Source organism: Panulirus ornatus, chromosome 5, assembly GCF_036320965.1.
Source record: "Panulirus ornatus isolate Po-2019 chromosome 5, ASM3632096v1, whole genome shotgun sequence".
Taxonomy (NCBI): Eukaryota; Metazoa; Arthropoda; class Malacostraca; order Decapoda; family Palinuridae; genus Panulirus; species Panulirus ornatus.
The window spans coordinates 7,759,782-7,775,761 of NC_092228.1; the positions used below are offsets into that span (position 1 = coordinate 7,759,782).

Consider the following 15,980-nt stretch of genomic DNA (forward strand, 5'->3'; position numbering starts at 1 on the left):
CTTGTAGACCTGACTCTTAAAGAAGGAAAGATGATAGGAAGAGATCCAGGCAAAGAGGGAGGATAATTCCATACCTTCGCTGTTTGAGGGAAGGAAGGTACCATAATGGTCAGTCTTCGTGTGGTTGGCTTCCATAAAGAAACTATAGGAAGCGATCTGACACAGGCAGAGGAAGTGACCAAGTCATGTGATGGAAGGGACACACAGGGAAAACATGGTGGAGACATTTTCATATGCTTTAATACCAGTGCACAACAAACATCAGCCAGTCACAGAGTGGTGTACGTGTACTGCAGAGTGTGGCAAGCGCAGCTGTCCACCTCACCAGCTGCACTTGTCCACCTGGAGGGAGATACAGCAGGAAGTCGTCGTCGTCGTGACCATCAGCCGTCCATCAGCGGGCGGCCATCACGGCAGAGGGTGTCCAGGGAAGGTTCAGGCACACTCAGGGTAGTTGGAGGGCAGGTCACACGTTTTGTTGTTGGGGTTGAAGACCAGCTTACCAGAGCAAGTCAGGGTGTACAGCTTCCCAAGGAAACAGTAGTAGTACCTGTAAGAGGAGGAGCTGTCGTCACTAAGTCCTTGAATAGCAAGTGTGACTCATCATAACCTTCAGTGTGGTGCTCGTGTGCGAAAAACTTCACAGATCGTCCCATTCTTCGCCGAACTGCGGTCTGTTTACCTTACTGCCAACGCGTGCGCCGTGGAGGTGATGTTTCGAAGCCTTGGAGTTTCCATAACTCTAAAGCGTACCAATGATACATCCCATGGTTGGTCGTACTTCTACGAGAGGTTAACAATACATCCATTGGTTTGAGGTACCTAACCTACAAGAGATGTCGATCCAGAGATCTGGGAGACGTGAACAGCTGCTGAGCTGAATGAACATCATTGTTTCAAATGAGGATTAAGATTTGTGTGTTGAGCAAAAATCATGATAGGAATTGTGATACGGGTCAAAGAAGGAAGGCTTCATCTTTACGCTTAATTACATACTTAACCTTAATTCTAATTATATAAATATCCTAATTACTCGACTAATTACACAAATTTTAAGGTTTTGCCCACAGATTCTTATTCAGCAGATGCAAAAGCATCTATGCTGAAATTTTGAGGAAAATCTATTTTTTCAAAAAAAAATCAAGAAAAATCCAAGTCAATAGTATATAGCCTTGGATAATATTTGGCTCAGATTTTCAATTTGTTCAGATTTTAATGAAAATCTGGGTATAAGTGCAATTCTATATGGTGATTAAGGATATCGAGTCGGAAGACTGCATTTCGTAAAATTAAGCGATTAATTATATAATTAATATTAATTATAATTATATTATCCTAATTACTCGACTAATTAGACTGATTACAGGAATTTTACGGTTTTGACCACAGATTCATATTTAGCAGAGGTAAAAGCATCAATGTTGAAATTTTGAGGAAAATCTATTTTTTTTTTTTTTTAAATCAAGAAAAATCCCAGGCTATAGCCTGGGATAATATTGGGCTCAGATTTTCAATTTGTTCAGATTTAAATGACAATCTGGGTATAAGTGCAATTCTATATGGTGATTAAGGATATCGAGTCAAAAGACTGCATTTCGTAAAAGTAAGCGCTTAATTACATACTTAACCTTAATTATAATTATATTAATATGCTAGTAACTCGACTAATTACAGAAATTTTAAGGTTTTGACCACAGATTCTTATTCAGCAGAGGTAAAAGCATCTATGTTGAAATTTTGAGGAAAATCTATTTTTTCAAAAAAATCAAGAAAAATCCAAGGCTGGGATAATATTGGGCTCAGATTTTCAATTTGTTCTGATTTTAATGAAAATCTAGGTATAAGTGCAATTCTATATGGTGATTAAGGATATCGAGCCAAAAGACTACATTTCGTAAAATTAAGCGCTTGATTACATGCTTAATATTATAATTATATTAATATCCTAATTACTCGACTAATTAGACTGATTACAGGAATTTTACGGTTTAGACCACAGATTCTTATTCAGCAGAGGTAAAAGCATCTATGTTGAAATTTTGAGGAAAATCTTTTTTTTCAAAAAAAATCAAGAATAATCTGCTTGGATAATTTGGCTGATTTTCAGTTTGTTCAGATTTTAATGAAAATTTGGGAATAAGTGCAATTCTATATGGTGATTAAGGATATCGAGTTAAAAGTCTGCATTTCGTAAAGTTAAGCACTTAATTACGTACGTAACCTTAATTATAATTATATTAATATCCTAATTACTCGACTAATTACACAAATTTTAAGGTTTTGACCACAGATTCTTATTAAGCGGATGTAAAAGCATCTATGATGAAATTTTGAGGAAAATATATTTTTTCAAAAAAATCAAGAAAAATCCAAGGCTATAGCCTTGGATAATATTTGGCTCAGATTTTCAACTTGTTCAGATTTTAATGAAAATCTGTGTATAAGTGCAATTCTATACGGTAATTAAGGATATCTAATCAAAAGACTGCATTTCATAAAATTAAGCGCTTTATTACATACTTAACCTTAATTATAATTATATAAATATCCTAATTACTCGACTAATTACACAGATTTTCAGGTTTTGACCACATATTCTTATTCAGTAGATGTAAAAGCATTTATGCTGAAACTTTGAGGAAAATCTATTTTTCCAAAAAAAATCAAGAAAAAATTTGGCTCAGATTTTCAACCTGCACAGATTTTAATGAAAATCTGGGTATAAGTGCAATTCTATATGATGATTAAGGATATCGAGTCAAAAGACTGCATTTCGTAAAAGTAAGCGCTTAATTACATACTTAATATTACTTATAATTATATCAATATGCTAATTACTCGACTAATTGCAGAAATTTTAAGGTTTTGACCACAGATTCTTATTCAACAGAGGTAAAAGCATCTATGTTGAAATTTTGAGGAAAATCTATTCTTTCAAAAAATCAAGAAAAATCCAAGACTAAAGCCAGGGATAATATTGGGTTCAGATTTTCAATTTGTTCAGATTTAAATGAAAATCTGGGTATAAGTGCAATTCTATATGGTGATTACGGATATCGAGTCAAAAGACTGCATTTCGTAAAATTAAGCGCTTGATTCCATGCTTAATATTATAATAATATCAATATCCTAATTACCGGACTAATTAGACTGATTACAGGAATTTTACGGTTTTGACCACAGATTCTTACTCAGCAGAGGTAAAATCATCTATGTTGAAATTTTGAGGAAAATATATTTTTTTCAAAAAAATCAAGAAAAATCCTGAGCCTTGGATGATATTTGGCTCAGATTTTCAACTTGATCAGATTTTTAATGAAAATCTCGGTAAAACTGCAATGCCATTGGTGATTAAAGATATCGAGTCAAAAGACTGCATTTCCTAAAGTTAAGCGCTTAATTATATACTTAACCTTAATTATAATTATATTAATATCCTAATTACTCGTCTAATTAAACAAATTTTAAGCTTTTGACCACAGATTATTATTCAGCAGAGGTAAAAGCATCTATGTTGAAATTTGTTCAGATTTTAATGAAAATCTGGGTATAAGTGCAATTCTATATGGTGATTAACGATATCGAGTCAATAGACTGCATTTTGTAAAATTAAGCGCTTAATTACATACTTAATATTAATTATAATTATATTATCCTAATTACTCGACTAATTAGACTGATTACAGGAATTTTACGGTTTTGACCACAGATTCTTATTCAGCAGAGGTAAAATCATCTATGTTGAAATTTTGAGGAAAATCTATTTTTTCAAAAAAATCAAGAAAAATCCAATATTTGGCTCAGATTTTCAATTTGTTCAGATTTTAATGAAAATCTGGGTATAAGTGCAATTCCATACGGTGATTAAGGATATCGAGTCAAAAGACTGCATTTCGTAAAATTAAGCGCTTGATTACATGCTTAATATTATAATTATATTAATATCCTAATTACTCGACTAATTAGACTGATTACAGAAATTCTACGGTTTTGACCACAGATTCTTATTCAGCAGAGGTAAAAGCATCTATGTTGAAATTTTGAGGAAAATCTATTTTTTCAAAAAAATCAAGAAAAATCCAAGCCTTGGATAATATTTGGCTCAGATTTTCAATTTGTTCAGATTTTAATGAAAATCTGGGTATAAGTGCAATTCTATATAGTGATTAAGGATATCGAGTTAAAAGTCTGCATTTCCTAAAGTTAAGCACTTAATTAAGTACTTAACATTAATCATAATTATATCCTAATTACTCGACTAATTACACAAATTTTAAGGTTTTGACCACAGATTCTTATTTAGAGGATGTAAAAGCATCTATGATGAAATTTTGAGGAAAATCTATTTTTTCAAAAAAATCAAGAAAAATCCAAGGCTATAGCCTTGGTTAATATTCGGCTCAGATTTTCAACTTGTTCAGATTTTAATGAAAATCTGGGTATAAGTTCAATTCTACATGGTGATTAAGGATATCGCATCAAAAGACTGCATTTCATAAAATTAAGCGCTTAATTACATACTTAACCTTAATTATAATTATATAAATATCCTATTTACTCGACTAATTACACAGATTTTAAGGTTTTGACCACAGATTCTTATTCAGCAGATGTAAAAGCATCTATGCTGAAACTATGAGGAAAATCTATTTTTCCAAAAAAATCAAAAAAATATTTGGCTCTGATTTTCAATTTGTTTAGATTCTAATGAAAATCTGGGTATAAGTGCAATTCTATATGGTGCTTAAGGATATGGAGTCAAAAGACTGCATTTCGTAAAATTAAGCGCTTGATTACATGCTTAATATTATAATTATATTAATATCCTAATTACTCGACTAATTAGACTGATTACAGGAATTTTACGGTTTTGACCACAGATTCTTATTCAGCAGAGGTAAAAGCATCTATGTTGAAATTTTGAGGAAAATCTATTTTTCAAAAAAATGAAGAAAAATCCAAAAGGTTTTGACCTGGGATAATATTTGGCTCAGATTTTCAACTTGTTCAGATTTTAATGAAAATCTGGGTATAAGTGCAATTCTACATGGTGATTAAGGATATCGCATCAAAAGACTGCATTTCATAAAATTAAGCGCTTAATTACATACTTAACATTAATTATAATTATATAAATATCCTAATTACTCGACTAATTACACAGATTTTAAGGTTTTGACCACAGTTTCTTATTCAGCAGATGTAAAGGCATCTATGCTGAAACTTTGAGGAAAATCTATTTTTCCATAAAAAACCAAGAAAAAATTTGACTCAGATTTTCAACTTGTACAGATTTTAATGAAAATCTGGGTATAAGTGCAATTCTGTATGATGATTAAGGATATCGAGTCAAAAGACTGCATTTCGTAAAAGTAAGCGCTTAATTACATAATGAATATTAATTATAATTATATCAATATGCTAATTACTCGACTAATTGCAGAAATTTTAAGGTTTTGACCACAGATTCTCATTCAGCAAAGGTAAAAGCATCTATGTTGAAATTTTGAGTAAAATCTATTTTTTCAAAAAAGTCAAGAAAAACCCAAACCTGGGATAATATTGGGCTCAGATTTTCAATTTGTTCACATTCTAATGAAAATCTGGGTATAAGTGCAATTCTATATGGTGATTAACGATATCGAGTCAAAACACTGCATTTCGTAAAATTAAGCGCTTAATTACATACTCAATATTAATTATAATTATATTATCCTAATTACTCGACTAATTACATCGATTACAGGAATTTTACGGTTTTGACCACAGATTCTTATTCAGCAGAGGTAAAATCATCTATGTTGAAATTTTGAGGAAAATCTATTTTTTCAAAAAAATCAAGAAAAATCCAATATTTGGCTCAGATTTTCAATTTGTTCAGATTCTAATGAAAATCTGGGTATAAGTGCAATTCTATATGGTGATTAAGGATATCGAGTCAAAAGACTGCATTTCGTAAAATTAAGCGCTTGATTACATGCTTAATATTATAATTATAACATCCTAATTACTCGACTAATTAGACTGATTACAGGAATTTTACGGTTTTGACCACAGATTCTTATTCAGCAGAGGTAAAAGCATCTATGTTGAAATTTTGAGGAAAATCTATTTTTTCAAAAAAATCAAGAAAAATCCAAGACTTGGATAATATTTGCCTCAGATTTTCAATTTGTTCAGATTTTAATAAAAATCTGGGTATAGGTGCAATTCTATATGGTGATTAAGGATATCGAGTTAAAAGTCTGCATTTCCTAAAGTTAAGCACTTCATTACGTACTTAACCTTAATCATAATTATAATATCCTAATTACTCGACTAATTACACAAATTTTAAGGTTTTGACCAAAAATTCTTATTTATCGTATATAAAAGCATCTATGTTGAAATTTTGAGGAAAATCTATTTTTTCAAAATAATTAAGAAAAATCCAAGGCTATAGCCTTGGATAATATTTGACTCAGATTTTCAACTTGTTCAGATTTTAATGAAAATCTGGGTATAAGTGCAATTCTACATGGTGATTAAGGATATCGCATCAAAAGACTGCATTTCATAAAATTAAGCGCTTAATTACATACTTAACCTTAATTATAAATATATAAATATCCTAATTACTCGACTAATTACACAGATTTTAAGGTTTTGACCACAGATTCTTATTCAGCAGATGTAAAAGCATCTATCCTGAAACTTTGAGGAAAATCTATTTTTCCAAAAAAATCAAGAAAAATCCAAGGTAATATTTGGCTCAGATTTTCAATTTGTTCAGATTCTAATGAAAATCTGGGTATAAGTGCAATTCTATATGTTGATTAAGGATATCGAGTCAAAAGACTGCATTTCGTAAAATTAAGCGCTTGATTACATGCTTAATATTATAATTATATTAATATCCTAATTACTCGACTAATTAAACTGATTACAGGAATTTTACGGTTTTGACCACAGATTCTTATTCAGCAGAGGTAAAAGCATCTACGTTGAAATTTTGAGGAAAATCTATTTTTTCAAAAAAATCAAGAAAAATCCAAGCCTTGGATAATATTTGGCTCAGATTTTCAATTTGTTCAGATTTTAATGAAAATCTGGGTATAAGTGCAATTCTATATGGTGATTAAGGATATCGAGTTAAAAGTATGCATTTCCTAAAGTTAAGCACTTAATTACGTACTTAACCTTAATCATAATTATAATATCCTAATTACTCGACTAATTACACAAATTTTAAGGTTTTGACCACAGATTCTTATTTAGCGGATGTAAAAGCATCTATGTTGAAATTTTGAGGAAAATCTATTTTTTCAAAAAATCAAGAATAATCCAAGGCTATAGTATATAGCCTTGGATAATATTTGGCTCAGATTTTCAACTTGTTCAGATTTTAATGAAAATCTGGGTATAAGTGCAATTCTACATGGTGATTAAGGATATCGCATCAAAAGACTGCATTTCATAAAATTAAGCGCTTAATTACATACTTAACATTAATTATAATTATATAAATATCCTAATTACTCGACTAATTACACAGATTTTAAGGTTATGACCACAGATTCTTATTCAGCAGATGTAAAAGCATCTATGCTGAAACTTTGAGGAAAATCTATTTTTCCAAAAAAATATTTGGACAATATTTGGCTCAGATTTTCAATTTGTTCAGATTTTAATGAAAATCTGGGTATAAGTGCAATTTTATATAGTGATTAAGGATATCGAGTCAAAAGACTGCATTTCGTAAAATTAAGCGCTTCATTACATGCTTAATATTATAATTATATTAATATCCTAATTACTCGACTAATTAGACTGATTACAGGAATTTTACGGTTTTGACCACAGATTCTTATTCAGCAGAGGTAAAAGCATCTATGTTGAAATTTTGAGGAAAATCTATATTTTCAAAATAATCAAGAAAAATCCTGGGATATTATTTGGCTCAGATTTTCAACTTGTTCAGATTTTAATGAAAATCTGGGTATAAGTGCAATTCTACATGGTGATTAAGGATATCGCATCAAAAGACTGCATTTCATAAAATTAAGCGCTTAATTACATACTTAACCTTAATTATAATTATATAAATATCCTAATTACTCGACTAATTACACAGATTTTAACGTTTTGACCACAGATTCTTATGCAGCAGATGTAAAGGCATCTATGCTGAAACTTTGAGGAAAATCTATTTTTCCAAAAAAATCAAGAAAAAATTTGGCTCAGATGTTCAACCTGTACAGATTTTAATGAAAATCTGGGTATGAGTGCAATTCTATATGATGATTAAGGATATCGAGTCAAAAGACTGCATTTCGTAAGAGTAAGCGCTTAATTACATACTTAATATTAATTATAATTATATCAATATGCTAATTACTCGACTAATTGCAGAAATTTTAAGGTTTTGACCACAGATTCTCATTCAGCAAAGGTAAAAGCATCTATGTTGAAATTTTGAGTAAAATCTATTTTTTCGAAAAAGTCAAGAAAAACCCAAGGCTATAACCTGGGATAATATTAGGCTCAGATTTTCAATTTGTTCAGATTTTAATGAAAATCTGGGTATAAGTGCAATTCTATATGGTGATTAACGATATCGAGTCAAAACACTGCATTTCGTAAAATTAAGCGCTTAATTACATACTTAATATTAATTATAATTATATTATCCTAATTACTCGACTAATTACATCGATTACAGGAATTTTACGGTTTTGACCACAGATTCTTATTCAGCAGAGGTAAAATCATCTATGTTGAAATTTTGAGGAAAATCTGTTTTTTCAAAAAAATCAAGAAAAATCAAAGGCTATAGCCTTGGACAATATTTGGCTCAGATTTTCAATTTGTTCAGATTTTAATGAAAATCTGGGTATAAGTGCAATTCTATATGGTGATTAACGATATCGAGTCAAAAGACTGCATTTCGTAAAATTAAGCGCTTAATTACATACTTAATATTAATTATAATTATATTATCCTAATTACTCGACTAATTACATCGATTACAGGAATTTTACGGTTTTGACCACAGATTCTTATTCAGCAGAGGTAAAAGCATCTATGTTGAAATTTTGAGGAAAATATATATTTTCAAAAAAATCAAGAAAAATCCAAGGCCTTGGACAATATTTGGCTCAGATTTTCAATTTGTTCAGATTCTAATGAAAATCTGGGTATAAGTGCAATTCTATATGGTGATTAAGGATATCGAGTCAAAAGACTGCATTTCGTAAAATTAAGCGCTTGATTACATGCTTAATATTATAATTATATTAACATCCTAATTACTCGACTAATTAGACTGATTACAGGAATTTTACGGTTTTGACCACAGATTCTTATTCAGCAGAGGTAAAAGCATCTACGTTGAAATTTTGAGGAAAATCTATTTTTTCAAAAAAATCAAGAAATATCCAAGCCTTGGATAATATTTTGCTCAGATTTTCAATTTGTTCAGATTTTAATGAAAATCTGGGTGTAAGTGCAATTCTATATGGTGATTAAGGATATCGAGTTAAAAGTATGCATTTCCTAAAGTTAAGCACTTAATTACGTACTTAACCTTAATCATAATTATATCCTAATTACTCGACTAATTACACAAATTTTAAGGTTTTGACCACATATTCTTATTTAGCGGATGTAAAAGCATCTATGTTGAAATTTTGAGGAAAATCTGTTTTTTCAAAAAATCAAGAAAAATCCAAGGCTCAGATTTTCAACTTGTTCAGATTTTAATGAAAATCTGGGTATAAGTGCAATTCTACATGGTGATTAAGGATATCGCATCAAAAGACTGCATTTCATAAAATTAAGCGCTTAATTACATACTTAACCTTAATTATAATCATATAAATATCCTAATTACTCGACTAATTACACAGATTTTAAGGTTTTGACCACAGATTCTTATTCAGCAGATGTAAAAGCATCTATGCTGAAACTTTGAGGAAAATCTATTTTTCCAAAAAAATCAAGAAAAATCCAATATTTGGCTCAGATTTTCAATTTGTTCAGATTTTAATGAAAATCTGGGTATAAGTGCAATTCTATATAGTGATTAAGGATATCGAGTCAAAAGACTGCATTTCGTAAAATTAAGCGCTTCATTACATGCTTAATATTATAATTATATTAATATCCTAATTACTCGACTAATTAGACTGATTACAGGAATTTTACGGTTTTGACCACAGATTCTTATTCAGCAGAGGTAAAAGCATCTATGTTGAAATTTTGAGGAAAATCTATATTTTCAAAATAATCAAGAAAAATCCAAGGCTATAGCCTGGGATAATATTTGGCTCAGATTTTCAACTTGTTCAGATTTTAATGAAAATCTGGGTATAAGTGCAATTCTATATGGTGATTAAGGATATCGAGTCAAAAGACTGCATTTCGTAAAATTAAGCGCTTGATTACATGCTTAATATTATAATTATATTAACATCCTAATTACTCGACTAATTAGACTGATTACAGGAATTTTACGGTTTTGACCACAGATTCTTATTCAGCAGAGGTAAAAGCATCTATGTTGAAATTTTGAGGAAAATCTATTTATTCAAAAAAATCAAGAAAAATCCAAGCCTTGGATAATATTTGGCTCAGATTTTCAACTTGTTCAGATTTTAATGAAAATCTGGGTATAAGTGCAATTCTATATGGTGATTAAGGATATCGCAGTCAAAAGACTGCATTTCATAAAGTTAAGCACTTAATTACATACTTAACCTTAATCATAATTAATATCCTAATTACTCGACTAATTACACAGATTTTAAGGTTTTGACCACAGATTCTTATTCAGCAGATGTAAAGGCATCTATGTTGAAATTTTGAGGAAAATCTATTTTTCAAAAAAATCAAGAAAAATCCAGATATTTGGCTCAGATTTTCAATTTGTTCAGATTCTAATGAAAATCTGGGTATAAGTGCAATTCTATATGGTGATTAAGGATATCGAGTCAAAAGACTGCATTTCGTAAAATTAAGCGCTTGATTGCATACTTAATATTAATTATAATTAATATCCTAATTACTCGACTAATTAACTGATTACAGGAATTTTACGGTTTTGACCACAGATTCTTATTCAGCAGAGGTAAAAGCATCTATGTTGAAATTTTGAGGAAAATCTATTTTTTCAAAAAAATCAAGAAAAATCCAAGCCTTGGATAATATTTGGCTCAGATTTTCAATTTGTTCAGATTTTAATGAAAATCTGGGTATAAGTGCAATTCTATATGGTGATTAAGGATATCGAGTTAAAAGTCTGCATTTCGTAAAGTTAAGCGCTTAATTACGTACTTAACTTAATATAATTATATTATCCTAATTACTCGACTAATTACATCGATTACAGGAATTTTACGGTTTTGACCACAGATTCTTATTCAGCAGAGGTAAAAGCATCTATGTTGAAATTTTGAGGAAAATCTGTTTTTTCAAAAAAATCATGAAAAATCCAATATGGACAATATTTGGCTCAGATTTTCAATTTGTTCAGATTCTAATGAAAATCTGGGTATAAGTGCAATTCTATATGTTGATTAAGGATATCGAGTCAAAAGACTGCATTTCGTAAAATTAAGCGCTTGATTACATGCTTAATATTATAATTATATTAATATCCTAATTACTCGACTAATTAAAGTGATTACAGGAATTTTACGGTTTTGACCACAGATTCTTATTCAGCAGAGGTAAAAGCATCTACGTTGAAATTTTGAGGAAAATCTATTTTTTCAAAAAAATCAAGAAAAATCCAAGCCTTGGATAATATTTGGCTCAGATTTTCAATTTGTTCAGATTTTAATGAAAATCTGGGTATAAGTGCAATTCTATATGGTGATTAAGGATGGGTATAAGTGCAATTCTATATAGTGATTAAGGATATCGAGTCAAAAGACTGCATTTCGTAAAATTAAGCGCTTCATTACATGCTTAATATTATAATTATATTAACATCCTAATTACTCGACTAATTAGACTGATTACAGGAATTTTACGGTTTTGACCACAGATTCTTATTCAGCAGAGGTAAAAGCATCTATGTTGAAATTTTGAGGAAAATCTATTTTTTCAAAATAATCAAGAAAAATCCAAGGCTATAGCCTGGGATAATATTTGGCTCAGATTTTCAACTTGTTCAGATTTTAATGAAAATCTGGGTATAAGTGCAATTCTACATGGTGATTAAGGATATCGCATCAAAAGACTGCATTTCATAAAATTAAACGCTTAATTACATACTTAACCTTAATTATAATTATATAAATATCCTAATTACTCGACTAATTACACAGATTTTAACGTTTTGACCACAGATTCTTATGCAGCAGATGTAAAGGCATCTATGCTGAAACTTTGAGGAAAATCTATTTTTCCAAAAAAATCAAGAAAAAATTTGGCTCAGATGTTCAACCTGTACAGATTTTAATGAAAATCTGGGTATAAGTGCAATTCTATATGATGATTAAGGATATCGAGTCAAAAGACTGCATTTCGTAAGAGTAAGCGCTTAATTACATACTTAATATTAATTATAATTATATCAATATGCTAATTACTCGACTAATTGCAGAAATTTTAAGGTTTTGACCACAGATTCTCATTCAGCAAAGGTAAAAGCATCTATGTTGAAATTTTGAGTAAAATCTATTTTTTCGAAAAAGTCAAGAAAAACCCAAGGCTATAACCTGGGATAATATTAGGCTCAGATTTTCAATTTGTTCAGATTTTAATGAAAATCTGGATATAAGTGCAATTCTATATGGTGATTAACGTTATCGAGTCAAAACACTGCATTTCGTAAAATTAAGCGCTTAATTACATACTTAATATTAATTATAATTATATTATCCTAATTACTCGACTAATTACATCGATTACAGGAATTTTACGGTTTTGACCACAGATTCTTATTCAGCAGAGGTAAAATCATCTATGTTGAAATTTTGAGGAAAATCTGTTTTTTCAAAAAAATCAAGAAAAATCCAAGGCTATAGCCTTGGACAATATTTGGCTCAGATTTTCAATTGGTTCAGATTCTAATGAAAATCTGGGTATAGGTGCAATTCTATATGGTGATTAAGGATATCGAGTCAAAAGACTGCATTTCGTAAAATTAAGCGCTTGATTACATGCTTAATATTATAATTATATTAACATCCTAATTACTCGACTAATTAGACTGATTACAGGAATTTTACGGTTTTCACCACAGATTCTTATTCAGCAGACGTAAAAGCATCTATGTTGAAATTTTGAGGAAAATCTATTTTTTCAAAAAAATCAAGAAAAATCCAAGGCTATAGCCTGGGATAATATTGGGCTCAGATTTTCAACTTGTTCAGATTTTAATGAAAATCTGGGTATAAGTGCAATTCTATATGGTGATTAACGATATCGAGTCAAAACACTGCATTTCGTAAAATTAAGCGCTTAATTACATACTTAATATTAATTATAATTATATTATCCTAATTACTCGACTAATTACATCGATTACAGGAATTTTACGGTTTTGACCACAGATTCTTATTCAGCAGAGGTAAAATCATCTATGTTGAAATTTTGAGGAAAATCTATATTTTCAAAAAAATCAAGAAAAATCCAATATTTGGCTCAGATTTTCAATTTGTTCAGATTCTAATGAAAATCTGGGTATAAGTGCAATTCTATATGGTGATTAAGGATATCGAGTCAAAAGACTGCATTTCGTAAAATTAAGCGCTTAATTACATACTTAACCTTAATTATAATTATATCCTAATTACTCGAATAATTACACAAATTTTAAGGTTTTGACCACAAATTCTTATTCAGCGGATGTAAAAGAATCTATGCTGAAATTTTGAAATCTATTTTTTCAAAAAATCAAAAAAAATCCAAGGCTATAGCCTTGGATAATATTTGGCTCAGATTTTCAACTTGTTCAGATTTTAATTAAAACCTGGGTATAAGTGCAATTCTATATGGTGATTAAGGATATCGAATGAAAAGACTGCATTTCATAAAATTAAGCGCATAAATTTACATACTTAACCTTAATTATTATATTAATATCCTAATTACTCGAATAATTACACAAATTTTAAGGTTTTGACCACAAATTCTTATTCAGCGGATGTATAAGCATCTATGCTGAAATTTTGAGGAAAATCTATTTTTTCAAAAAAATCAAGAAAAATCCAAGGCCTTGGATAATATTTGGCTCAGATTTTGAATGTGTTCAGATTTTAGTGACAATCTGGGTATAAGTGTAATTCTATATGGTGATTAAGGATATCGAGTCAAAAGACTGCATTTGGTAAAGTTAAGCGCTGAATTACATACTTAACCTTAATTATATTCATTTTAATATCCTAATAACTCGAATAATTCCACATTTCAAGGTTTTGACCACAGATTCTTATGCAGCGGGTGTAAAAGCATATATGCTGAAATTTTGAGGAAAATCTATTGTTTCAAAAAAATCAAGAAAAATCCTTGGATATTTGGCTCAGATTTTCAACTTCTACAGATTTTAATGAAAATCTGAGTATAAGTGCAATTCTATATGTTGATTAAGGATATCGAGTCAAAAGACTGCATTTCGTAAAATCAAGCGCTTAATTATATACTTAATATTAATTATATTTATATTAAGATGCTAATTCCTCGACTAATTACAGGAATTCTAAGGTTTTGACCACAAATTCCTATTCAGTAGAGGTAAAAGCATCTATGTTGAAATTTTGAGAAAATCTATTTTTTCAAAAAAATCAAGAAAATGGATAATATTTGGCTCAGTTTTTCAACTTGTTCAGATTTTAATGAAAATCTGGGTATAAGTGCAATTCTATATGGTGATTAAGGATATCGAATCAAAAGACTGCATTTCGTAAAATTAAGCGCTTAATTACATACTTAACCTTAATTATAATTATAATATCCTAATTACTCGACTAATTACACAAATTTTAAGGTTTTGACCACAGATTCTTATTCAGCAGAGGTAAAAGCATATATGCTGAAACTTTGAGGAAAATATATTTTTCCAAAAAAATCAAGAAAAAATTTGGCTTAGATTTTCAACTTGTACAGATTTTAATGAAAATCTGGGTATAAGTGCAATTCTATATGATGATTAAGGATATCGAGTCAAAAGACTGCATTTCGTAAAATCAAGCGCTTAATTACATACTTAATATCAATTATTATATTAATATGCTAATTACTCGACTAATTACAGGAATTTTAAGGTTTTGACCACAGATTCTTACTCAGCAGAGGTAAAAGCATTTATGTTGAAATTTTGAGGAAAATATATTTTTTCAAAAAAAATCAAGATTTTCAACTTGTTCACATTTTAATGAAAATCTGGGTATAAGTGCAATTCTATATGGTGATTAAGGATATCGAGTCAAAAGACTGCATCTCGTAAAATCAAGCGCTTAATTACATACTTAACCTTAATTATGATTATATTAATATCCTAATTACTCGACTAATTACACAAATTTTAAGGTTTTGACCACAGATTCTTATTCAGCTGATGGAAAAGCATCTATGCTGAAACTTTGAGGAAAATCTATTTTTTCAAAAAAATCAAGAAAAAATTTGGCTCAGATTTTCAACTTGTACAGATTTTAATGAAAATCTGGGTATAAGTGCAATTCTATATGGTGATTAAAGATATCGAGTCAAAAGACTGCATTTCGTAAAATTAAGCGCTTAATTACATACTTAATATTAATTATAATTATATTTATAAGCTAATTACTCGATTAATTACAGGAATTTTACGGTTTTGACCACAGATTCTTATTCAGCAGAGGTAAAAGTATCTATGTTGAATTTTTGAGGAAAATCTATTTTTTCAAAAAAAAAAAAAAAAAAAAAAAAAAAAAAAAAAATCCAAGGCTATAGCCTTGGATTTTTCTTTTTTCTTTTGGATAACATTTGGCTCAGATTTTCAACTTGCTCAGATT

At 29.6% G+C, this 15,980-nt stretch overlaps 1 protein-coding gene across 1 annotated transcript in view; it reads right to left on the bottom strand.

The window, feature by feature from the left end:
- Positions 1–221: 221 nt before the first annotated feature.
- Positions 222–15,980, bottom strand: part of LOC139747937 (uncharacterized) — a 21,377-nt gene continuing 5,618 nt past the window's right edge. Inside the window, exon 6 of the mRNA XM_071660430.1 lies at positions 222–550. Within this exon, the coding sequence (XP_071516531.1) occupies positions 436–550 (115 nt within the window). The 3' untranslated portion in view covers positions 222–435. The remainder of the gene's footprint in view (positions 551–15,980) is intronic.